At 55.6% G+C, this 26055-nt stretch overlaps 2 protein-coding genes across 6 annotated transcripts; one reads left to right on the forward strand and one right to left on the reverse strand.

The window, feature by feature from the left end:
• On the reverse strand, nt 1-24328 carry KLC4 (kinesin light chain 4). Of its 5 annotated transcripts, none has more exons than XM_064709575.1 (16): nt 24171-24328; nt 13724-13990; nt 13337-13567; nt 12951-13029; nt 12639-12864; nt 12262-12349; nt 11856-11957; nt 11390-11563; nt 11184-11283; nt 10572-10624; nt 8807-8874; nt 8618-8726; nt 7701-7823; nt 1005-1129; nt 840-897; nt 1-480 (listed from the first exon to the last, which is right to left on the reverse strand). In XM_064709575.1, exons 2-16 carry the CDS (start codon nt 13970-13972, stop codon nt 391-393), a joined length of 1875 nt encoding a protein of 624 aa, XP_064565645.1. In that variant the 5' UTR covers nt 13973-13990; nt 24171-24328; the 3' UTR covers nt 1-390. The 5 variants fall into 5 exon arrangements, with proteins under 5 accessions (XP_064565645.1, XP_064565648.1, XP_064565644.1 ...); XM_064709578.1 differs by having other exon boundaries at nt 7674-7823; nt 24171-24325; XM_064709574.1 differs by lacking the exon at nt 24171-24328 and adding an exon at nt 22524-22643 and having other exon boundaries at nt 7674-7823.
• A 40-nt stretch (nt 24329-24368) lies between these two features.
• MRPL2 (mitochondrial ribosomal protein L2) lies at nt 24369-26007 on the forward strand. Its single transcript, XM_064709579.1, has 6 exons — nt 24369-24644; nt 24734-24875; nt 24964-25079; nt 25169-25279; nt 25600-25673; nt 25763-26007. Exons 1-6 carry the CDS (start codon nt 24395-24397, stop codon nt 25973-25975), a joined length of 906 nt encoding a protein of 301 aa, XP_064565649.1. The 5' UTR covers nt 24369-24394; the 3' UTR covers nt 25976-26007.
• The last annotated feature ends 48 nt before the right edge of the window (nt 26008-26055 follow it).

The following is a 26055-nucleotide window of genomic DNA, read 5'->3' on the forward strand; positions in this document are numbered from 1 at the left end:
TCGCTTCTAGGGTCGGTTTTATTTAATAAAATAAAGTACAGCGATCATCCGGCGGGGAACCGGCGTGCCGGGGGCATGGGGCACTCCCGCCGCTGCCCCGGCCTGGGGGCTAGCCCCCCATCCCCGGGCTGGCGATTCTACCTGGTGAGCGTGTGTGTGACCGGTACCGAGCATGCGGCCACCAGGGCTGCGGCCCCGGTGAGCAGCAGAGGAGCATGCGGGCGGGCTGCGGTGCCCGAACTAGCTAGGGACCCCCGGGGAGGCCGGGCTGGGCAGGCAGACGGTGGCACGAGAACCGGTGGTGGGGAGAACATTGTAGGTGGTGTGGGGAGGTGCCGGGCACTGCCCCGTGCAGCGCGAAGCCAGGGTGCCCAGCGGCGAGCAGCCAGCTCAGTTGGAGGAGAGCAGGGAGCTGTGGGAGGACAGGTCCATGCTGCTGGCGCTCAGGCCTCTGCTCTCCGCACGGAAGCCCTGGGTGCCCTGGAAAAAACACAGTGCCCATGAGGTACCTGCAATGCACCCCCATGCCCCAGAGCTGCCACCCCAACTCCTGCACCCTTTGCCTTGCAAGCCAGGACGGCCCTGGAGCTGCTGTCACACACAGTAGCTGCTGCCTTTGCTCCCAATCTAGGGCTGAGCTTTGTGGGGAGGAAGGTGGGTCCTTGGAAGCAACACCTTCAGATTTGGAGCTCTGACCTCAGACAAGGGGCCACAAGCTCAGGGGTTCTCAGCAGCACCTGGGGCTCACTAACATGCCCCTCACCCCCTGCACCACTGGCCACACAGCCCCCAGCCTCACGGGCAGCCCTGCAGCACGCCACCACTCACACCGTGCTTACCTCAAATGAAGCATCACTAGACTTGTGCAGGTAATTTAAGGACGCAGCTCGTTTCATGCTGTAAGAAAGCAGAGGACAGCAGATGTGATTGTGCTGTGAGAGGTCAGACCCAGACACACAAGGTGGCATACAGGGCCCTGTACACAGCCTGACCCTTGCACGTACCTGGTGTTCCTGGGCTCCAGGGGACCATTGCCCTGCAGTTTCTTGACCAACATCTCACTGCTCCTCCGTATCACATCCCGGATTTTTCCCAGGGAGCTGCTGCGCTGGAGAGTGCCACTGCCATCCTGGACACAGAGACACAAGCCAGGGTGATGGCTGAGTGGCACTGATCTGGCTGTGGCATGATGCTGATGAGTGGCTGGAACTGGCTCCAAGCATCCTCTTGCCCACTTGCACTGAGGGATTAGCCCTGGCCCAAATCAGGCTCACTGCTCACTACATGGCTTCCCTCAGCTGGTTCTCCACAGGACATGGTAACCGTGGAGTCAGCTGCTTTTGTCTGCCTCATCCAGCCTGATACTCCCTCCTGTCCAGGGCAAGCTCAACACCCACACAGGCTGCTGGCTTGCCCCCAGCACAAATGGCACTGGCATCTGCACAGTCCTGCTCAAAGATGACACAGCTCCATCACCTGCAACAGCTCAGGAAGCAACTACCAAAGAGGTCCCAGTGGCCAAAGAGGCAACAAGCCCTGTTGGGAGTCCCAAGATTAGGGATACTTTTGTCAGGCCAGGACAGGCTGCTGGGGCTTTCATTTCATTTCAAGGACTCTCTCCTCATTTGCTGCTGGCTGGAGACCATCCTCATCCTCTCCCTCCCCTTGCCCTTCTTCACCACACCATCACCATTCCTCCTCTCTGTCCAGCACTCATACAGACGCACACCTGGTCCTGCAGGCTCACTCACATCACACAAGACCATTTCACACTGCACACACAGCCTTGTCCCATCCCTAACACCTCCAAGACCATTAGCTTTGAGCCTTTGGAGCAATTCAGGCAGCTCCACAGGGGATGGATTCATTTGGCTGCACCAGCACTGCGCTGCCAAGCAGGCACCACCACTCCTAGGCCCCCCAGCTTTAGCTGCATGCAGCCCCACTAGCTGCCCCAGGGGGTGGCACTTTGCAGAGGGCTTTTTGTGTCTATCTGCTTTTTCTGAAGACCAAAACCATCCTGAAATCTTGTTCCTGAGCCTGTTTCCTCCCACATGCTTCCAAAAGTCCCCAGTACTCAGTGAGGCACTCTCAGGCCTTGACAGGCTCCAGTCCACTCCTGCACTTTGCTCCACATGCATCCACAGGCTGCCAGCATGGCACCACACCATGGATGTGACATGGATGCCACCATGTCATCATGCCAAGCTCTTCCCCTGTGGCCTGGCCTGCTTGTTACATAAGGCTGTGACACCACTGCTGATGTGGAATTACTTTTGCTCTGATGGCTGGATAACAGCAGTCTTCCCTGCTCCTGCTGTGAATGGCCCCTGGAACACTGGGGTAGAAGAAAAGGAGGTGAAGTGAGGGCAAAAGCCCTTTTACTCCTCAGGAAGATGTGAGGGAGCCCTTTTGAAGCACTCCAAATGACCCAAATGCCTTGTGGCTCAGGCTAGCAGCAGCAATTACACTGTCCAAGCAGCTCTGCAGGTAGGCAGGGTCCCTGCCTTAGGCCCGTCACCCCCTTGTACTGACCATTACAGATTGTGGCCCTTGGGGAAGGCTTTTCCAGCCCTCCTCTGCTCTCATTACCAAAGCTGAGCCAGCCCTAGACTGACCAGGACTTTTCCTACCAGCAAGCCTTTTTCTCCTAGTATTCCTCTCATTCCTTCTTGGATAAAACAAGTGCATTGAACCTCTTCACCTTCTCATTGGGCTGAGGGTTTTCCAAGTTGAGAGCCATGTGCTGCTGCTGCAAAGGGACCCAATCACCAGAAATGCAGAGAGCACCCAAAGCAGCAAAGTAAACAATTCAATTCCTGCACGAGGCACTCTGGGCAGGTTTTGGATGAGCTGAGTATCAGCGTGCAGCATTAACAAAGATGGGGAGGTCATTAACAAAGATGGGGAGGTGTCTTCTGCCTCCCCACCAGACTTACACTGGGTCACCACTCTCCCTGCAGGGTACTGCTATGCCAGGCACTGTTGCTTTTCCCAGGGCACACAAGCCAGGGGTGGAAGAGGGAACACAGCTGGGACAGGGGAGCAGGACCATGGTACAAGGGCAGCAGGATCAGAAGTATGCCCTTGTATCAGAGCTGGAGGATGGAGCCACATTTCCCCAGCTGCAGCGATGCAGACTGACTGCAGACCAACACCAGAACCAAATGCTGCTGCATGCTGGGTTAAAAATAGCCTCTCCTCTCCCCCCACTCCCTTTTCTGACGGGTTATTTTTAACCCAGAACATTTATGGGTTTGGTTTGCCGCAGAGCCCCCACCCCACTGCACCCACCAGGATGAGAGCATTCAAAAAAAAACCAAGCAGCTCCACCACTGAGCTCCTCTCCACTGCATGCTCCAACCCTGCCTAATGCATGGAGGCAGAGGACTTGGGCAGGATTTGGCAGCATGTAGAGCTCAGCACTGAGGGACACAATGGGGTATTTCTTTGGCTACACAGAAATGCCTCTTGGGGAAGGTCCAAGCTCAGATGCCCCAGGGCAGCCCTGCCACACATGGTTACAGAGCTGAGGTTAGCAGCAACTCCAATTTGGAGGACAGGGAAAAGGCACAGTGGAGCTGGGTCCTTCACCTCCAATGCTCAGCCTGGGAGGGGAGCCCTGGGGGCAGCACATGCCCCTGTACAGACAGACAGACACCAAGCACCCCCAGACCTGCTCCAGCAGCATTTGCACCCACCACCCCAGGCTGACCGACGCTGGCCTACAGAGCATGGAAAGAAGCACAGGGCAGCAATTTGGGTCAGTCTACCTTTAATTAGAGGTATGGTCGTTACAGCACCAGGTCCAGGACATGGCAAAGCACAGGGGCAGATGGCCCTGAGGTCCAAACACACCCTGCACTGGCAACTCCCTGCTCTCCAGAAGCCTGGAGCAGCTCTGGGACAGAGAGGACAGCCCTGCAGCACTCAGCCCTGGGCTCCACAGCCCATGTCCTGAGGACAAGCTTCCTTTCAGTAAGCACAAACTCCAGGGGAGCAGCATGCATGCACCCCAAGGCCTCTGCACCACCACAGGAAAGCCAGGCCCAGACAGACACAAGCACATTTAGTATCACTACCTGCCAGATTACTAGCATAAAAAAGGGATCTAGCTAAATAAATAAGGAGTCCTGTGCTGGCCCCTGGGCTCTAGCCTGCTGCCTATAGCCTCCCCAGCTTTCTTCTAAAATAGGAGAGCCAGGGAGGTTCCCTTCCTATAGGAGGCGGGATGAGAGTGTACACTCAAGGATGTGAGACCCAAGGCAGTGGAGGTCTGGCCCTGGAACACATTCTGTACCCCAGTAATGACTAACAGCAGCAGACCCTGTGAAGGTCTGAAGCCATCAGAGGCCACCCCCACACCCCCTCAGGGTCAGCATGGTGACCCTATGGTACCAGGGTTACACATTTCCCACCCCTTGCCTAGGGACAGCCACACTGCAGTCAGCCCCACAGACCTGTGAGCAACCCAGCCCCTACCCCTGCAACAACCTCCCTCCAGCCATCCCATCTGCTCCCACCTGCCCAGAGCACCTCCAGCCTAGTCCTCTCCTTCCTCACATCCATCTTTGCACCTTCTTTTTCTCCCAACCACTCTGCTCCCATCCAGGCCATTCCCAATCTCAGCCACCTCTAACAGTCTGGGGTCTGTCCCTTGCAAAAAACTCTCCTTTCCTCCTGCCCCTCCTCTGCTCTCAAGGAACAGCAAACAACTTCACCCCACTTCTTCCACCAACCACACCTAAGAACTCTGTAGCAATGGGGGGTTGATTCAGCCCTTAATGCCAGATGAGGAACCTGGCTATAGCACCCAGTCAGGAAGGTGCAGCCAGACATGCTTGTGCTGGCCAGTTCCTGTACATAATCCTTGGCTGTTGCCCCCACCTCATCCTGGATGCACAGTAGCTCTATGGCTGCCCTGCAGAGAGACCCCCACACTGCTCCTGGGTACAGAGCTCAGCAGGGAGGAGGGCAGCAGGATGGGGACTGCAGGAAGAGCCCATCCCACGGGGAGCCAGCACAGGTTTGCTACAAGGCACTAATATCAGCTAAGCCTACAGGGAGGAAAGCACATGGGCACATGACAGCCCTGCCTAGGCCAGGCATCACTGTCCCACAACAGCCCTCCATCTTCGAGCCTCTGCAGACATGGAGGCAACAAGCAAGGAGGGCTGAGCATGAATAGTGACAACGGAGTGAAGCCTGGAGTGACGACAACGCCCCGCAGGGGTGTGCAAGGGCAGGCCAGGGGTGGGGACACGCGAGGGGACATTGGTGGGCCGTCACCCTGGCCTGGGGGAGCTGGCAGCTCCTCGCAGCTTCTTCCTGCTCTTGCTGGCCCCGGGGTGGAGCTGGGCCAGGGGCTCCTCGGCAGGCGTCGCGGTGCCCTCGCGCGCCAGGAGCTCTCGCCGAGGAAGGAGGGATGGTGTGGAGGAAAAGTCGGAGGATACAACACAAACATCCAGGTGACTGCGGTGGAGGGGAAAGAGGGAGTCTCGGCAGGCATTTAAGCCTAGTGCACAGAGAGGAGAGAGACACAATTCACAAGGCTGTGAGGTTGTAGGTCACCTATAGGGAGCAGGTGGGACAAGGCCCAGGCTGCATGCAGAGACCACAGGCCACATGTGGGCAGGGGGAGAGTCTTGAGAGGCTGGAACTGCAGCCTCACTGCTTTGCTAGTGGGCTTACAGGGCTGGCTGGAACAGCTGAGCTCAGGGAGGAACAGCCTGGGCCTCCTGCTCCTGGGCCTCTGCAGCACGGGGCTGGTGCCATCCCCCTGCTCTCACATCCCAGTTACACCTGGGCAGCAGCAGCTGATCCAGGCCCTAGGGTGCTCCCAGAGCTGCCTAGGGGCACAGGGCACCCTGGGGCTCCCACAGCCCTGCCTACAGCACAGGCTGCTTTAAGGCAGCACTTCTGAGGGCTCTGGACCAACCCAGAAAACAACAGGCTGTGACAGACAGGAGCAGCAGGAGCTGCCTCAGCTTCCTTTTGCAGGAGCTTCTGTACAGTGCAGGGCTGCTGGTTCAGAAGAGAAGGCTGGCTATGTGTGCAGCAGGCTGCAAAAGGAATCATGTGGCAGCAGCTGTGTCCCCCAGGGTGCTGGGCTAGCCCTCCAATCCTCTATTTACAGCTCTCTGGGTCAGGGAAGCTCTGCTAAGACCCCTAGGGAAGGGTCATACGAGCAGGGACTATTCCCTGGGACTGGCTGTGGCAGAGGGTGGCACTACCTCTTGCCTTAGGATGACAGGAAGGTCTCCCACACCATCACCAGTGCAAAGAGATCACCCAGCACCAAGCACAGCCAGGAGGAGCTGCAGAAAGACACCAGCCAGCATAGGGACCAGGTGATTCTAATCCAAACCTGCAGCCCTCCCTCTGTGCTTGTCCAGCCCCCTTACTAATGAGTGTAGGGGCCTGGAGATGTTGCCTTGCCAGAGCTAAGACCCTCTTTGGCCCTGCTGCCAAGACCTCGGGCAAAGGACAGCCTTGCATCTGGTAACGCTGCTGGGTCCACTTGAAGGTCTGTTTTCCAGATCCCCTTCAGCCACCTCCTGTGTACAATCCACAATCAAGAGAGCCAGCAGGCTTCAGGCTTTGGGTGCTGAAGGGCTGTCATGGCAACAGGGAAGAAGAAAGAAGAGGAAGGGAGGGAGCTCATGCAGGTGGGGATAGAGCAGAGCCAGGTGGGGAAGGGTTAGTGACAGCAGATGTGAGGGGGCAGCAAAGGACTCTGTGTGCTCAGTGCCTTCCCTATGCCAGGCTGCAACAACCCCAGCTGCTCTGTGCTCCCAGAGTTTGCAGAAGGAACGTAAGCACTAACAGCTCTAGCAGCCCTTGAACCAAGCACCCACCAGCACCATGCTCACTTGCTGCCTCTTCTCCATCCCCCTGCTTGCAGGAGACAAAAGGCATCTGGATCACTACCTTTCTCCAGACTCAGTGCTAGTGACCAAAGTCACCTTCAGCCTCAGAGCAAGGTTCAGGTTCACCTGTCTGTGCCTCAGCTAACACCAGTCTCTTGCCCCCACTGGTCAGCCCAGCTTGCCATCCTGCAAAGACCTGCCTTTTATCCCCTCTGCTTGGCCAGAACCTGCCTAGGGCATGAGACCAGGAGAGGGGGACAGCAAAGATGCTGGCTACAGACTATTCCTGTGCCCTGCAGTCAGTCAGTCAGTCTGTCAGTCAGTCACAGACACACCAGGCACATCACACACACACAACCCTGCCCAGGCTCAGCATTGTCAGTGGCACAGTGCAGGACAGACAGCCACATGGCTCTCACAGGCTGGGTGAGCCCAAGATGGGGCTGAGGCTCTCAGCCAGGGCCTCCAGAGGGGAGCAGCAGGGAGAGATGTTAATAAGGTTACAAGCCTAAGATTAAGGGCAGACCAGGGCCAGTTCATGCTGTGCACTGCCAGGGCCTGGCAGCTCCTTGGAAGCAGGAGCCCTCAGCTGGCAATACCTGCTCTGTACACCAGAAGCCAGACCCAGACACGCACCTTTGCGGGCCCGCTGGCTCATGCCAAGAGAGGGGAAGGAAATGTGCAGGGAATGAATGGAGGCAGACAAGGATGCCACGACAGGCCACGCGGGGACAGCCCTCAGCCAGGCTGTCCCTGCCCTCTGGCAGCCGGCTGAGGCCGTTCTTGATGGTGTCTTGTACTTACCCCGCTCCATTCCACGCCCATACTCACTTCCTCGCTACCGTCTGTGGCATTCTCGTACTTGACACTGCCCCCCAGGCTCCGATGTCTCTCTGTGCCATCCCCCTCCTTCAGGATCTCCACCACCTTCGTCTGGTTGATTGGGTCAATGCCCTGCAAGTAGGAAAGGGTGAGGAAGAACCGTGTTTTGTCTTTACAAGTTTGTTTTTGTTCCCTCTGGAGATCCACTGTGCTTGGTTCCTGTTCCCTCTCTTGGCCACTGTCCCATCCCAGCCAAAACTGCCCAGCACAACCAGGATGGAGCCAAATGCCATCCTGCACTTAGCAGTCTCTGTTTGAACTCCCAGCTCAGTGAGTCCTCACAAGGCCATAACCAACTATGTGAAACAAGGGCTTGCTACCCCAAAGGTGATGACAGCTTCTTTCCTTCTCCTTTTGAAGCGTGAAGGATTCAGCTGTCCTTCAGTCTTTTGTGCTAGGTGCTTACAGCTCCTGCTTTATTATTTGAGGACTGAGAGGAGTTTAAGGCAAGAGGTACTCTAAGAAATTCTAGGTATTTTTTGCCTCTGGACAAAAAAAATTAGTATGAAGAAAACATCCCAGTAAGTGCAGCTCTCCCCAGTAGCTGACAAAGCCCAGGAACCTGCCTTAACCCCACTGCAGTATTTCTGCGCTCAGTGAGCCATGCCTTCCCCCACATGGACATCTGCTCCCTCCACGCACACACGCACCACCCCACACACCCACACACGAGGATCTCTGCACAAATGGATCTCTGCACAAACGCATCCCCAACCGCCGAGGCCCTCTGGTGTCACAGCAATGCAAACCAAGAACATCAGAGAGGCCCAGGAGAGTCCCTCACCACACCCCACCAAAGGCAGTGCCACAAGGTGCCACCCCAGCCCTGCAATGTCCCCAGAGCAGGGCAGGTCCCTTGGCGTTACCTGTCGCCGGGAGCGAACCGCGCACTCCTCCAAGGTCTCGGCTGCCTCCAGCTTGCCCTGGCGCCGGTACAGCGCACCCAGGTTCCTCAGAGTGGTGTTCACAGTTGGGCTGTGGTAACACAGGGAGGTGAGCAGGAGCCTTGGGGTCACCCCCCCAGAGTCCACAGCTGCCCACAAAGCAGCTCTTACCTGCTAACCTTACAGGCCTTGTACCAGCCACCATACTCGGCATAGGGAGCGCTGTCTCTGTGCTTGCTCTGCAGGGTGAGGAGAGAAGAGAGCTGTTAGTCCCACACCTACTGCCCTTCTCCAGCCTGTGCCCTGCCACTAAATCACTAATGCCAGGCTCAGAGCCCAGGCTGCACCCCTGCACCAGCCCAGCCTTTGGAAACACAATACATAAATGAAGTGTCTGAACCTAACAGGCAAGGTGTCAAATCCTCTGGGGCAGATAAAGCCTTGGAGGCCAGGGCTGCCAGCTGTGCCCAAGGCCCCAGTGATGGCATGAACTGGCCTCCCTCTGCTGCCAGGGAAGAGGGGTAAGGGACAAAAGTAGCCAAGCTCTGTCAGAAGAATTTCATACATTTTAACAGAAGATATGGAAACAGCACAAGGCACATCAGCCCCAGCTCCTGGGCCAGGAGTACAAGCAGGTTTGTGACTACTGCTGCTGCCTGGACAGGAGTGCCAGCCTTGCTCTGCCATGGGGCACAGACACAGCTGCCTTGGGGAGAGGAGCCCCAGAGTCAGGGAAAGAGGTTTAGCCCTTGCCTAAGACTCACATGTAGAATGAATCTCTTACTCCAGCTGTGACTCCCCCAGCCTGCTCCCTTGCCCCGTGGCAGAGCTTGCACTATCAGGAGCACAGCTTCATACCACAGCTATCTACATTTGACCCCTAAATTCTCCAAAGACAGCACCAGATGAGTCTCAGTCCCAGAGGGGGCAATGAGAACCCAAACTCTACTCCAGCTTGGATTTCTCCAGGATGGTGCTGCAGCAAGTACAGATTCTTTGCAGCAGAACCTTTGCAGTACAGCAAGCAGAGCAGTGTAAAGCTGAGCAGTGCCCTGCAGTGCCCATGCAGGGTGGTTCAATGGGAAGGCACAGGATGCTGTGGGAAGCACCTCCCAGTGCCAGTGCCCTGTTTCTAGGGCTGACAGGATGGGACTCATCAGGCACTAAGTCAAGCCTGCCAGACTGCTGCCCGAACCCTGGAGGGCTGAGGCCTGCCCTGAGGGGCAAAAAAAAGGGAGAGTCCCACTGCAGGTAGAGGACTAGATCAGAACCCTTCCTTCTGCTGCTTCACCTGCCTGCCAAAACACAGATGGGGCCTTATACTTGGCAAAAGCAAAGACACAACTGCTGCATTTATTGACCACAGAGCCGCGCCTGGGCTGCAGGAGCTACAGCAGCTTTGCCTTTCAGCCTAGCCCAAGGCAAGCACAGTCCATTTCTATCCCCTTTCAGAGGCCAGCTAGGGCCTGCCCTGTGCAGAGAGCCTTTTCAGATATGGCTCCATTTCCTAAGCAAGGTGACAGCAACAGCTTCTTCTTGACCTCCATTTTTTCCCTAGGCAGCCTCAGAGCTGCTTTAGAAGCCAGTTATGCTCTGGGTACTGGCAGCTCTTTGGAACAGAGTGCCAAGGCCTTGCAGCACAGCCCTCTGCCATCTGCCATCTTCCATCATCTGCATGCCCAAGAGGGATCAATCACTAAAGCAGAGAGAGCATGCAGCCATGGCTGAGAGACTGAACAGCCCTGCCCAAGGAAAAACACCCTGCTCTCTGAGGGACCTTCCCTCCCTGCTGGCCCAGGGAGCAGCAGTGCTGTATCCCCCCTCTCCAGACACCTCCTGGCCTTGGTAGCTCTTCAGATTGTAGCTTCTCCAGGAAGGAGGAGTTAAGGGATAGGCTGTGGTAAGAGAAGATCAAACCCCCTGGGATCAGACTCACCTTACTCATCTCCTCTCTCTCCTCTGCATGCATCCAGATCGGCTTGTGCTCATCTGTGCGGGGAAGAACACAAAACACGTCCATTCACCACCCCACGCTGTTTGTCTCCTGTACAGCCCAGAACTCTGTCCCCAGAGCTAGCACCTCATCAGGGGGAAGTGACACTCCAGATCCTCCCCCCAGTCCCTGGCCCAGAGTACCAAGAGGACTCTCCTTGAACTCCTTCCCTTGAACTTTTCCCTTGGCCCAGAGTCCCAAGAAAGGCAACCAATACTGCAAAGGCAGGACAAGGGAAGGAAAGAACAAGGGAAGGAAAGAACAAGCTTTCCCAGCACAAGTACATGTGCCAGGTGCACAGGAGAAACTTCAGCCTATGCTTCAGCATGATTGTGCCATTTACTACACCCAACCCTGTAAAAAGACTGGGTTGAGACTCCTGAGAGAAGAGGGGGAACAGCATAACACACTAGAACAGCAGCATCTCAATGGATGCCCAAAGCAGGGGCCTTGCAAGCATCCCATCCCTCAGTGTGGGCAACAGCAGAACCAGACAAGTCTAGGCTGAGAGCCAGGACACCCCTCCCCTGCCCCAAGAGCTTCTGCTGTACAAACCATCCACAGAGCCAAACTCCTTCACGTGAGCACGGGTCAGGATCTCCTTATACAGCACCTCTGCATCTTTGTATTTGCCTTGCTTCAGGTAACAGGAAGCCTGCAACCAAAACAAAACAGCTCCAGCCCTTCTGGGAAACAGATTAACTCTGCCCACCTCTTGCAGCTATTGCTCTGTCTCTGAGCACCTCTCCCCAGTGCCTCACCAGGTTGTTCTTGGTCTTGGCCACATTGGGGTCGTCAGGACCCAGGCAGCTCTCGTAGATCTCCAGGGCCCTGCAGTAATAGTACTCCACCTCATCGTACTTGCCCTGGTTCTGGCACAGCAGGGCTAGGTTGTTCAGCTGCTTGGCCACATCAGGATGGTCTTTGCCTAGAACCTGGGTGAACAAAAGAAGAGAAGACACAAAGATTGGAGTTTATAGATGCTGGAGTGCCCCCAGCACATGCCTATGTCAGACAAAAGCCAAAGTCTGGAGAGGAGGAGAAATTCCAGCTTCTACCTCCTGGCAGGCCTCCCTAGGGCTGCAAACACTAGAGAGACAGGAAAGGTGGTGGCAGAATCAGCAGCTGAACAGCCCAGATAGGCCCTGGATCTCCCACATGCCTTGAGGTAATGGGAGAAAGCCCACAGAGAGAGCTGGAAGGAGAAAGAGCAGGAAGAGCTCGTACCTTCTCACGGATCTCCAGCGCTCGCTTGCACAGTGGCTCGGCCTCTTTGTACTTCCCTCTCTTGCCATACAGAACAGCCAAATTGTTCAAAGTCGCTGCCACCTGCAGAGACAGAAGCTTCTCCATGAAACAAATCAAATTCCAGCCAGACCAAACAAGGGGCACAAGCAACAGTAACAGTGACTGTCACATTTCCCTATGCCTGCTGTACAGCTGATTCTCAAGAGAAGGAGGTCCAGAGACAGAAGGCTGCCCTGCCTATATCACAGGATCCAAGAGAAGTCAACTCCTTACAGGCTGTACTGAACCAGCCAGCAGGAAATACTGAAGCAGTAAAACACTGCTGGAACAGCCCCAGCAGCACCTAAAGGAGAACAAGTGACTGGAAGAGGAGAGAGACACTCACCGCTGGGTGGTCTTTGCCTAGAGTCTTCTCACGGATGGAAAGAGCATCATTCAAGAGGTGTGCTGCTTCTTTGTATTTGTTCTGATCCCTGCAGTGCAAAGTCAACCAGTTATCTGGGATTTGGACATTACAGCTATGAACTATGTGCTCCTTCCACACAGACCCGGCCCTCAGAGTCCTTTCTTTCCCCACTCCTCCCTGCTTTAGTCAGTTCCTAGTTATATCTGTGAGTTTGGCAAACCAAACACCATCTAGGCCAAAACCTTTCTGAAAGCCAAACCCCTGGAAGCCTGGGGAGCCCCAGGATGTGCTGTAAAGGGAAACAGGAGATGCAGAAAGCTGTCCTGGCCCAATCCTGCCCTTCCCACCATGCTCACCTGTACACTAGTGCTAGAATGTTGAGCATGGTAGCCACATCAGGGTGATCATGGCCTGATGTCTTCTCCAGGTCCTCCAGTGCCTGCTTGCAGAGAGGCACAGCCACCTCATAGCGTCCCTGGGAGGCGTACTGGATGACAAGGTTGTGGAGGGTGCGCAGGCGTGCAGGAATCTCATACCCTCCCTGCTGGGCAGCTGCCACAGCACTGCTGTGCTGGTGGGGCACTGTGGGCACAGAAACAGACACAGCACAGTTGGCCCAGCAGGCTCAAACAGAGACAGGCAGCACCCATGCATGAGCAAACACTTACATCCAGGACCATGCTCCTCCTCCTCATTGGGGAATAGGTCATCCAGAGAGTCCTTAGTGGAGTCACCCTCCTTCTCCTCCTGACAGGATGAGAATCACAAACACTGTTGGTTCTCAGCAGAGACAGCAGCAGCCAGGGCTAAGCCAATTGCCAAACTCTCGGCCATTCTGCAGCCCACCAACACACTCAATTTCTCCTGCTGTCTCTGCCATCATCTCCCTCCACAAAACAAAATCCAGAGACTCTGCCCCATGCAGGCCCCCTTTAGCTACAGGCATTGCTGTGCATGGGAAGGGGCAAAATCCAGGACAAGGCTATCATGTGATAACATGTAGGCAGTTCTCCCTGACCCACAAAAGCAGCTGCTCAAAAGGACTGGGGCGTACCGAAGGCGAGACATCCTCATCATACTTCTTCAGCTGGTTCATGAACTCCAGGTGTTTCTTCTCCTCCTCCAGCTGAGCCACGGTCTGCTCACTGCGCTGCAGCTTCTGCTGGGTGTTGGCAAGCTCATCACGCAGCCACTGGTTCTCCTGGCACAGCCTCCGCACCTGGGCACGCAGCTTCTGCTTCTCCGACTCCACGGCATTCAGATGGTTGGACAATGCCATCATCACCTTGGGAAGGGTCTCAGTCAGTGACAACCACAGGCTTGTCTCTCCCTCACACCCATGCTAGCCTTCTACACTTAGCCCCTTCCCACCCTGTAGTTTATGGGAAATGGCCACATGCCTATCCCAGATAACACCTCAGGGATCACCCCCCACTCTCACCTGAGCTTCTCCAAGCCCCAGCTCTATCATCTCCACGGACTTGCGGAGCAGGTTGGACTTCTCATGCACGAGATTGGCTTCTTCATCCTTCTTCAGGCACTTGATGGTCTCCAGCAAGCTGTGCAGGATGGAGTTGTGTTCATTCTTGAGTGCTTCCAGTCCTTGCATTACCAGCTTGGTGTTGGAAATTATCTCCTCTTGGCTCAGCTTGTCCAGTTTCTCCTCCCTTGGGTACACCATGGTGGACATAGTCCTACTCCTGCAGCCCTGCATGGAGACCAAGACAAAACCTGAGTGTCCCAGCGCTGTTTCAGAGAGCCACCAGCAGACACAAGCACCACAACCTCCTTCAAGCAGAGACAGCATTTAACAGATTGCCTACTCTAAACCCTTCTTCATCTTCCCCTCTCTCTCTGGCAGCAGGCAGCTGTCAGGGCACGTGGTGCTTCTGCTTTTGTGGCTGGGAGTGCTGGCAACCAGCGCAGGTGGCCTGCGAGGACAGGAGACAAAAAGGCGACAACCAGCGGTGACCTCCAACAGCCCCACGCTCCCAGCAGGGGGAAGACTAATTTAGCTTCCATTTAAGAGCAGAGATTTGTGGTTGGCAGCTGGGGTTGCAATCTATACACCTTCTGCCCACAGACCACTGATGCAGAGAGGCTGTCAGAGCTCAGCACCTCTTCTGACTGCAGAAGAAAGGGAACATAAAGTGGAGGGATGCCAGCTCAAAGCTTGCTGCCTCCTCAAAGGAAAATCTCCTAGAGGAGCATCTCAGACAGGAGGGCATCAGTGGTATTGTGCCAAAATATGACCAGAAGAGTACATCCTGAGGATTGCAGCCTCAGCACAGAACTGCCACTGTGGCACTGAGGGACATGCCACCAGCAGGGCACACCACACCACTGTCTGACTGCAGAAGCTCACACTAACAGCTACAGACACACTAACAATCCTTGTGCAGGTGTTGACTTGAAACACCAACAGCTTTTCCATCTTGATTCACCCTGCTGCCACCCCAAGGGCTCCTCAGGATGGCCTAAGAACTCTGTACTCCTTCCCTGTCCTGTTCCCCCCAGACACACAAGGAGGAAGTGCCCAGCTACTGCCTTTGCACAGCACTACAACCAACAATGTCAGTGTGGCTGCAAGATCCCTGCACACAAAGCCCAGGAGCTAGGGAAACACAACAGGCAGAGGCTGAGAGGCACAGCAGGCAGGCTGGACCCTGGCTGCTCCAGGACTCCTTATTTAGCACACTCCCAGCCTCTCCCAGCAGCTGGGCCACTCCAGCAGCCTCCTCACATTACTCCACAGCAAAGCCACCTCCCACCTTGCTATCAGGTCACTCCAAAAGCAGCCTCCTGCAATGCCCTGCACAGGCAGCACCTGCCCAGCAGCTCCTCCTTGCTTCCTGGAGCTGGCAGAGGCCTCTGCAACCTGAGTGCCCAGGGCCCTGCTGCCAGGAGGCTGGCAAACTGCCCAGCAGCTACAGGAGGAGGTGAGCAATTGCTGCCAGCAGATCTGCCTTTGACCTCCTGCTGGACCCACCTCTGCACGGTGTGAGCTCTCTGTTCAGCAGCTGCCTTGTGCCTGCTTTACTGACAGAACAGAAATCCTGTCCCAGCTACAGGAACAGAGCAAGCAGAGCTCCCCTTTCTGGCAGGCTCCTCTTCTCTCATCTGTGCACTCTGTCCAAGTGCCAGGGAGATACTGGGGAATGGGCCCTGAGCAATAGAGAGGCCGAGCTTGCTCCTCACTGCAGCACTTAAAGTGAAGATGACAAACAGCACTGGGACAGTTAAGTACACACATCTCATTATCAAACCCACTCATCTCCTCCTCTTTAGCCTCACTCTTCCTCCAGCTGTTTTATAGGCCTGAACTCTCCTCTCAATTCTTTGCTTTCTGTTCCCATGATGTACATCCATCCCTCAGGAAGGGGGGGCAAACCCTCAACACACAGAGGAGACCTCACTGAACCCCTCAGCAGGGCAGAAACACCTCGTGTCTCTTGAAGGCTGGGCTTCTGTTCACACCTCTGAACAAGAACTGAGTCATCCTCCCCCAAAGTCACAATGCTGACTTCATAATCACTTCATGATCTAGCATCAGCACCAATTCTGAGTCACACATCACGGTATCTTTCACTTTTGGGTATCTGTCATGCTCCACACGCAGTTAACCCTGCACATTTTATCCCAAAACAGTCTCTCTGGACCATGACTTATGCCAGTTTCCTTTGCAGAAGATTATATGACAAGAATAGCATGAAAAACCTCATTAAGGTCAAGATAGAGGACACAGACTGCTGTTTCAAAAGGAAAAATGGGCTTGCTGAGAGTTGGTTCCCACTCATACCCCATCTTCCAAACTTGTTATCCAGAAACTGGCAGCTAACCATTCCAGACAATAGCTCCCCTGGTTATTCTTTTTCCCACCTTTCCAACACACCTGGAGTGGGATCAAGTGCTAAATCAATAAGGAAAGCCTTGCTTAATGCAGACTTCTACAGGGGAGCACAACTCAGGAAGAAATGTGCAACAACTCCCAGCCCTAGAGAAAAGGCTGGCAGCCCAAAGGGTGCTGGTACTGCCAAGGTAATAACTGCTAAAGGGTTAAATGGCCCCATCACTGGTTCCTGCTTGGAAGGAAACACACCCTGACTCACTTGCAAATAGGGAAACAGTTCTCTGGGACACAAGAAGATACCCAGGAACGGCCTCATACCCAAAAAACTACAACTCTGCTCTAAAACTCTCACAGCTGAGCAGCACAAGTCCCTGTGGGTACAGGCCCAGCTGTATGAAATGAAATGCTGACAGTTCTCATGGCAGCATCACTTATGTCCATACAGAGATCTTGCTGGCATCTTTAAAAAGTGCAATACAAACACATTGGGAAGAGGAACATGTCACAGGATAAAAAGCCACCAGACCTCACACCTTGCTAGGTAACAGAGTCAGGCAGAGAAGACCCAGATCCATAGAAATCAGCCTCATTAATTCCACTGTACACAACTACTCCTCAACTGTGAAACTGCTGTTTGCTAAACCATCAGCATCTCTACTACAGCAACATTCTTTCTTCAGCCCTTCTAGCAGAAATGTTCACGCCTTTCACAGTCATCACAATCAACTTGTTTTTGAAACTGCACAGATTTCAGTCTGAGAAGGAAAAATAAAACATCCTGATCCACAGCATGTGAAACTCATCCTACCCTGCAACTACATCCTCAGATCCTTCAAGGCATCCCAATAGAGGCTTTTCTTCTCTCACAGGCTGTGCAAACTTCTGTAACAACCGCAGACTTTCTGCCCTAGGGTGACATCCTGGCAGCACAGCTCTGCTGGGTACCAACATGCTTCCATGCTCAGCAGTGGACAGAGAATTGTCCAGGCTGGACACAGGCTGCAAAACCTAAGAACACACAGCTGGCTCAACAAAAAAACAAAGAGGAGACTGCTGAGAAGTCTTTGAATGCTGCTACCTCTTGTAAGCAAAGAAAAGCAACCAACACCAGCAGGAGCTGACTTAACTTTCCAAAGCAGGAATTTCCCCACAAAGAGCTTATTTCTAGTGCTGGCAGGTCTAGTCTCATTGCTCAGCCCTCCAAAGAGGAAACACTTGCTATGGCAGCCAGTGCCAAGGTCAGGCAGGGTGAGGCTGCTGTATATGCACTCTTCCATTCAGTAAGGGGCCCTGAGTGCCCTTTACCCAGGCAGAAAACACTCAGAGCTTTTCTGCAGGGAGGACGGGACACATCATGGTTTGCCTTTTGCAGGGTGGGGCTCAGACTGGAACAGGAAGAATGCTTTTCCACTGAGCTCCTTGAGAGATGCAGAGTCCTTTTCCCAGCTTATGCTGCTGCAGTCCTCACGGACCTGCAGGTGTCCCAGCCCAGGTCTCCACCCGCCCCTTTCCGCTCTAGTTGGCACATCTCCCCTATTTACAGCGAGCTGCAGGAACAGCCTGCCTTCCCGACAGCACCCAGCTCATCTCCCCTCTTCTGCTCCCTTTGGAGGGCAGGGCAGGAACGTGCCTGCACTGAGCTCTGTGGCAGCTGCAGCAATCAGCCAGGGATCCATCAGCAAGGACATCCTGCCAGGCTAAAACCTTCGTCCTGCATTCAAGTGCATCAGCAATTGCAGCAGCTCGTTGTTCTGCCTCTCCAAACTGCTCCCACGTGTGAGACCTTTCAGAGGAAAGAGCTGGAAGCTTCACTGCTCGTATCTTCAACCCACAACATCTACAAGGATGCCAGATTAAATGGGTCCAAGTCAATCTTAAAGTTTAGGTTATGATGCCTAATGCTGGAAAAGACTATGGGAGTGAGGAGGAGAAGCACTGGGAAAATCAGGATTCAGCTACAACAGGACAGAGATCTCAGGTCTACACACAACTCAGTTGATGCAGTTCACTGCCTCCCTGCATGCACAAGGCAATAACTGCAGTATCCTTCAAACTGCAGATGGTCTGCCAGCACTTTCTGTGAAGTAGTGAAACAGATTTTCAGCAAAATTTTCAGCAGCAAATTCTTCCGTAGGAGAAGGTGATCCAAGGATATTTAAGTGATGTAAGGTATTTGCAGAGAGACAGCTGGGTTCTGGAAAAAAGCTTCCTGTGGAAAAAAAAGAGTAAGTCTGACCCACAGCAAGAACAAGTGACCACATTTGGGAGATAGCAATGGTTTCCATTTAGAAATGTTTTGTCTTGCTTCATCATAATTGTCCCAGTCTCCTCCTGTGAGCCATGACTTGCTACCTGGAGAAACAGCAAGGTTATACATTTGGGAAGCAAAACAACTTGATAAAAGCAGGGAGGGTTTTTTGGTTTGTTTGTCTTTCCTTGGACCTCTGCCAGCTCATTACTGCTAAGCAACAAAGGGTCTCTGGATGACTGGGTGACCACCAATGAAGCCAGAAGTGAGACTGCAAATAAGAGAGCGAGGCTTCACCCTAAGAGACCCTGCAACAAAACCTAGACCTAAGACTTTGGATGCTGAAAATAAAATAAAGCAGTAAAAAGCAAACAGAGGGACAAAATTGCAGCCATCACAGAGGCTGTGTGATGAGCACAAATTTTCTTATTTGGATACCAGTGTCAGAAGGCAAACAGATTGCAGGAGATTACAGTCAGCTGTGCAGGGCCTCTGAGGCTTCCAGTGCACAGCCAGATCACAGTGACACTGCCAGGAACACTGCACACTGCCACACCACTGCCAGAAGAGCCACTGTGCCCAGGGTCACCACCCCAGGCCACCTGGGGGAAAAGGGACAAACCAGTGCTGCTCAGCTCCACATCCAAGCTGGTATTTCCAGAGCTGCTCTAACCCCAGCAAACAGCAAATGCTGAGGCACAGAGCAGGAATGGTGCTCTGTGATGCTTGTTACTGTTGCCAGAAATGCCCAGATGCTCCCTTAGAGCCACTAAGTACACACAAAGAGGACATCAGTCAGGAGTCAGCATCCTGGGAGGTCACACCCACCGTATCTCTGAGCTGCAATTGTAAAGTCAAAAGATGTCACTTCAATTCTAATGTCCATAATATTCTCTGCCACCAGTGGTCTCATAAGTTTCTACATCCTACTGCCAAAAAAGGGGACATCTAGAGTCCCTTCTTCTGCCCAAAGTTCTTTCCCAAGGCTCAGACCTTTCCTGCACTGCAGACAGTGTAAAGTTAAACCAACACACTGATGACTTCAAGCACTATAGAGGGACTCTTGTGCTGTAACGTTTCCCTCCGTAAGAGTCTGCCTTGAGTATTACTTGAAGAGTATTAACTGGAATGAATGCTTAGAGGTCTTTGGTCCATTCCCCCACCCAAAGCAGGTATCTGTGTCTAACTAAAGGATCCCCTCCCAAAACAGAGATCCCACAAACTCTTCAGAGCCCTGTATCACAACTTAACCATCCTCTTGTGGGAGAAAAAAAAAAAAAGTAAGGAAAAAAATTCTTCATCTGAATTCCTCAGATAAACTCAATGCTTTTGCTTTTAGTGCATAGCTCTTCAGGACAAAGGAGCGAGGCACCACAGCACTAGAAACTGACCCAAGGCCCAGAGAAAGGGAATGCAGTGCCTGCTTCCTTCCAGCAATGTCCCACAGGGATTTTTGGATTCCCAAAGCAATCCACTTGCAACAACACAGCAGGCAGTGAAGGCAAGAAGTGGTCTTACTCACATTCCCCTATGCCCCAAAACCAGGGCTCTCCTTGGCACCCAGACATCTCCTCACATGGCTTTGAAGTCAGTCTCCAAGCCCAGAAAGACTTCACCCAACCAGTTTCCCCAACCCTCAGAGTCAGGTATAACACAATACAAGGTGACTGTGCTGGTGATATGCCTTGATCCCTGTCTGTCTAGGGATCATGGCCAGGATTGCCTCTTCCAGCAGCTGACACAAGCCATCTCTGGGGTTTTTCCCTAGATACTGGAAGGCTTGTGCTGGGAATGGCTGTGCTAACCAGCAGGCTGCAAGAGGCCCAGGGGATGAGGACTGAGGAACTGGATCTGCAGCTCAAGTCCCAAGGAGACAGGAGCTGAAGGGAAAGAGCTTGAAGGGAGCCTCCCAACACTCCTCTCTGTCCCTTCGGCTCCCTACCACCCACAGTCTCTAATGAAACACACAACGTCACATAACCTTCCTGAAACCCAGGGCAAGGTGGTGATAAGGTGGCTTTACAAGGACTTGGCTGCAGTGACTCCACTACAGAAAGAACAAGGGAGCTTCTCATACCCTTCCCACCTGCCAGCCCACAGCTGGAAATGGACAAGGCAAAGGGTGCTGGTGTTTGTTCTGATTGACCAGAGCAAGCAATTCCTGTATTAGCAAAGCATCATCCAATTCCAGAATGGTTATGTACTCTGAGGAAGACAGAACAGGTAGTCTGGTTGGCTTTGTATCAGATCATTCTTTCCTTTCAAAACCAGAAAGGTTTCACCCCATTTGTTACCACCAAAGAATACGGATATTGGAAATCAACAAGGGTTAAAAAACCCCAACAAAACAAACAACAACAGCAAAACCAACCAACCAACCAAAAAAAAAAAAAAGCACTGATTTTTGCCAATAGCATAAAACTATTTTGCTCTGGTTGTACACCATATTTTTTACAACCCCAGCTGGCTGGGAAAACCTGCCCCTTCCAGCAGGCCACTGCAATGAGAACAGCAGTCATCACCACTCCCACCAGCAAGCTTATGCTGGCACCTCCAGATCAGCTGATAAGACCTTGTTTTTAAACTTGTTCGTGTCTGCAGCAGCTCACCAAATCCACTCTGCATCTGCTGCGCCTGGGACTACAGCGAAACACCATTAAAACACATTTCCAGGCTGGTGGAGAGACAAGAGCTAAGCAGCTGGAACAGAGCCAGGGCAAGCATCTCTCCCCAGCTTCAGAATCTGATTGGGAGTCTTGCACTATAAAAAACAGAGCCAGAGCCATTACCTTGCCCTGACAGCATGAAGCAGTATTAAAGCAGGCAGAGTAATTCCCAGGAGCCAGTGCCTTTGCAGGCATCTGTCTCATGTGAGGGCTCTGCACTGGATGTGCCTGAGCCGCGTACAGGAGATAACCAGGATGCAGATGGGACCAGCAGGAGCTCTGGAGCCACTCTGTGTGCCCTGGAGGGCTCTGCTGTGCCCACACTCCCTCCATGCTGTACCTGGGGCACCGGCAAAGACCTGCAGCTGACTGCAAGACTGCGCTACTTTTTTCAGAAGCAAACAGCTTTTGTACACCACAGCAAGGCAGGCAAAGTCACAGAGACAAACATCTACCTGCAAAACAAGCAGAGGATCTGTTCTATCTCTGGCTCAAGCTCTTTGTAGAGCTACGTGGCTCTTTCCTAGCAAATTAAGCATTTACCCAGCAACTCTGCCAAGGTCAGTATCTTGCTCGTGTCCTTTGTGCCCCAAGAGCCATTTTGGTATTTGGGGTTAATGCCGTTGTTTCAACCTGGACATTCCCCCAAAACAGCAGATGAGAGAACACATGCTTCCTGCTCCTTCTGCCAATTACAGCAAAGCACAGCCATGTTTATTTACCCTGTGTCTGAGCTGGCCAGATCTTTGACCTGAACACCACCCTCTTTCCCCAGAGGCACAGGCAGGGCTGGGTGTTTTCCACATCTCCAAGGTGGCACGGCAGAGAGGAGACCAAGGGCACTAGAGGAGAGCCGAGCATGGAACTGCAGCAGAGCGCCAGATGCCAGCTATGCAAGGCGCAGGGAAGCCTGCTGCTCCCGGTAATGTGCTGCTGCCTCCCACCATTGTGCAGATTTCTCCCGGCTGCCTGGCCAGAGCATTCTACCGCAGCACCATCCCCCAGCTCTTCTTCAGACACCTCCTCCCAGGCGCATCCTTCCCTTCACAGAAGCTTACCCGCGATTCCCCCAGCCCACCACCTTCCGTAGGGTGCACCTCCACTTCGGAAAGGCTTAGGAAGCAGTTAATTAATGAAAATACGGTTTGGGGCGAAACAAGGCTCTTTGAGAGCTACTGCTGTATGACCTGCCTCCGTCATCGTTTCTCCGGCTTTGTCTGGCAGCAGGAGGCACGCCCGCTGCGTATCCTTGAAACAAACAAGCCAGAGAAATCCCTTCACCCCTCAGAACCACCACAGAGAAATCCCGCGCCCACCTGGCTACGTAAAACCTTCACAAGGCAAAAAAAAAGTTTTCACCAGCTCTGCCCGAAACTGCGCATCAAAGCGGTCCTTTGTTCCAGGACGGCCGGGCACCCTGCCCGTCTCAGTCACCGCACGGGAATGTCCCCCGCCCCGCGGCGCACAGGAGCGGTACCTGGCTGCCTGCAGCGGCTTGTCCAGCGCCGGTGCTCGCGGAGGCGGCGGCGGCGGAGCGGCGGCCGCGGCGTTGCGCGGCTCCGTGCGCCCCGGGAGCGAGCGGCGGCGCGGCACCAGCGCTCGGCAGCCAACCACACTGCGGCAGGGGGAGGGGAGCGATGCGGACACGCTCCGCGAACAGGACGCTCGGACGCTCTCCGGGGAGCGCAGAGAGCGCCACGCACGCCAAGCCCACGGCTCCCTCCTCAGGGATCCACGGGAGAGCCCAGGAGCAGGGCCGACCCCCGCTGCCCGAGCAGCACCGGCCACCACCGGGCTCCTGCTCAGCCCGCCAAAGCCCTGCTCCATCTCACCCTCCATCCCGTGGCGGAAGGTTTTACATCCTGTGGGGTACCATCCTCGCCCGCGTCCCCACTGCTGACCCCATGCCAGCCCCCAAAACAAGCCGGGGTAGCTGCAGAGAGCCCTCGAGCTGCGTGGCTGCCATCGCCGTGCCCACAGCAATGGCCATATCCAGGAGATCTGGGAAGGCTGGAGCCCGCAGTGAGGGGCTGGGCCGGGTACTGCTGGGAAGCACTTGTTCAGTTTCTGCCTGCTTTTCTCACAGGGCACTGGATCCAGCTAGGATTGTTGCTACAGCCATCCCATGCAGGGTAACACACAGCTGTCATGGTGCTCCCCATCATATCCCCAGCTACCTACACCTGCCTGAACCAGGACTGCACTGGTGTTCCTGTCCCTCCCCACGGATTCCCCCAGAAGGGAAAGAGCTTCACGTGTCCCAGGAGAAACACAGCCCAGCCCAGCGCTGGTGACACGCAGGTTCTCTCTTGCCTCATCTCACAACACATACTTCTTTCCTAAAGCACCTTGTTGTCCTCCATTCCCTAGCTCTGGAGGGCAAATCTGGCTGGCTCTGTGGGTACGTACAGCTATGGCACGCTTACATGTCACATAAGTTACACAGCAGAAGCGCAAACATACATTATTTGTGTTACACGGAAAGCCATTCCCGGCAATGAAGACACAGACTAATTATAGAGCAGTGAAACCCGCAGTCTATGCCCACAGCACCCTGGAAACAGCCACGGCCGGGTTTTCGGGCTGACCCACAGTTGCCATGCACACACTCCGCTCTTCCCTCGGGGCTCCCGGCCTCCGCCGGCCGTCCCTGCGTGGCACTCGGCCCTGCCCGCGGGGAGGCCGGGCGAACCGAGCCTGCATACCGGGAGCTGCCCGAGCACAGCGGGCACGGCACGGCTCCCCCGGTGCTGAAGGGGTTGATCCCGCAGGGCGCGCCTCGCCGGCTCCAAAGTCCGCAGAGCCGGCAGCGCCCTTAGCGCCGACCCGCAGCGTTACGGCAGGCACGGCCCCAACGCTGCCCTCGCCCCCGCTCGCTCCGCTGCCCCAACGGCCGGGGCTCGCTGGGACGGTCCCCGAGCCACGCCAGCCCCAACCCAGCCCCAGCCCAGGGGCCTCCTCAGCGCCCCGCGAGGGTCCCACCGACCCCCCCCCCGGCTGGCGGGGAGCGTCGCCCCGGGAAGGCCGCCCCCGCTCCGGCCTGCGCCGCCGGGCTCCGCGTGTCCTCCCCACGCCACGGCCGCCGAGGGGAGCGACCGAGCCCCCATAACCCCGCCAGTCCAACCTGCTGGGCGCAAGACCTCGATGGCGATCCCGGTCGCTGTCCCGGTCCCGACGGGGGCGGGGCGAGACCCGCGGCCGGCACCACCCGCCCTCTCAGCGGCGCAGCCCCTTTAAATCCAAGATGGACGCCGCCTCGGCCCCGCCGGCGGCAGCGCGCCACCTGCCGGCGGCCCCAGCTCGGGCCCGCGGCGGCCCCGCCCCGTCCGGCGGCGCCTTCCCGCGGCCATGGCGGCGCTGGGGCTCTGCCGCGCTTTCGGTGCTCTCCTGCTGTCGGCGGGGCCCCGCCGGGCCCGGCCCCCGGCGCTGCCGCCTGGCCCCCAGCCCTGGCTGCCGGGGCCGCTGTCGGCGCCTGCCGCCTACCGCGGGCTGAGCGGCTCGGCGCCTCGCTGCACCACCGACCCGCTGTGGAAGTGCCGGACCAAGTACACCGTGCGGCCCGTGGGCATGAAGAAGACGGGCGGCCGCGACCACACAGGTGGGCGGGCGGGAAGGCGGGCGCAGGCGGGCTGCCGGGGCCGGCTGGGCGCGGGGGGTCCCGCCTGCAGCCGCTCCCGTGTCCCGCAGGCCGCGTCCGCGTGCGGGGAATCGGCGGGGGACACAAGCGGCGCTACCGCATGATCGACTTCCAGCGCCTGCGCTACGAGGAAGGCGCCCCGGCGGAGCCCTTCGCCGAGAAGGTCATCAGCGTCCGATACGACCCTTGCAGGCGAGTGCCGGGTGCGGGCTCGGCCCCGGGCCCGGGCAGCCGCGCCGGCCGTGGCCCCCCGCTCAGCCGCCGCGGGTTCTCCGTGCAGGTCGGCTGACATCGCCCTGGTGGCCGGCGGCAACCGCAAGCGCTGGATCATTGCCACGGAGAACATGCAGCCAGGGAGCACCATCACGAACTCGCCTCACATTAGCAGGATGGCAGGTGCACGCCAGGGCCAGGGGCGGCTGTGCCGGTCTTGCCGAGGGCTCGTCGGCTGCTCCTTGCCCAACTTGTCAGCTTCTGTCTTCCAGTGTCAGCCAGCGAAGGGGACGCATACCCACTGGGGGCTCTGCCTGTAGGCACACTGATCTGCAACCTGGAGAGCCACCCTGGGAAGGGAGCGCAGTACATCCGGGCAGCTGGTATGTTCCCACACAGGGAACCCGCTCTTTGTAGGGGTTTGGCTGAGCACAGGTGGAGAGGAGGACAGGGGGACGCTGCTCTAGCTGGCCAGTGACAGGGAGTTGCCATCTTCTTCTCATGTTAGAGTGCAACACATCCCTCCAGAAAAACAGGGGCAGCTCTGCCCTGTTAATTCCTCAAGGCTCTGTCTTCTGCGAGGAGTCCCACATTTAGTACAACAGTACTTTGGGGAGTTACCAGCGTGGGGATGTGCTTGTCACAGGATGGGATACTTTGTCCTGCTGCTCAATGCAGCTGCCTCCTCTCTTGCCTTCTGCAGGTACTTGTGGGGTGCTGCTGCGGAAGGTGAACGGGACAGCCATTGTGCAGCTGCCGTCCAAAAGGCACATGCAGGTAAAGGAGCTGTGCTGTCCCTGGCTCCACTGCCTGGGCACACAACCTTGTGCCCCCAGGGAGGGCTGCAGCGCTTTTCTGTCCCCCAGGTGCTGGAGACCTGCGTGGCCACGGTGGGCCGCGTGTCCAACGTGGATCACAACAAGCGGGTGATCGGGAAGGCGGGCCGGAACCGCTGGCTGGGCAAGCGCCCGCACACGGGCTTGTGGCACCGCAAGGGTGGCTGGGCCGGCCGCAAGATCAAACCTCTCCCTCCCATGAAAAGCTACGTCAACCTGCCACGGGTCAAAGCAGTGGAGTGATGCCCGGGGCAAATAAAGTGTTTTTCATGCTACCGCTGTCACATTACTGATGTCTTTTATGCACAGGGCCTTTCCTCACT

The sequence above is a fragment of the Zonotrichia leucophrys genome, chromosome 3 (genome assembly GCF_028769735.1).
Source record: "Zonotrichia leucophrys gambelii isolate GWCS_2022_RI chromosome 3, RI_Zleu_2.0, whole genome shotgun sequence".
In the NCBI taxonomy this organism is placed as follows: Eukaryota; Metazoa; Chordata; class Aves; order Passeriformes; family Passerellidae; genus Zonotrichia; species Zonotrichia leucophrys.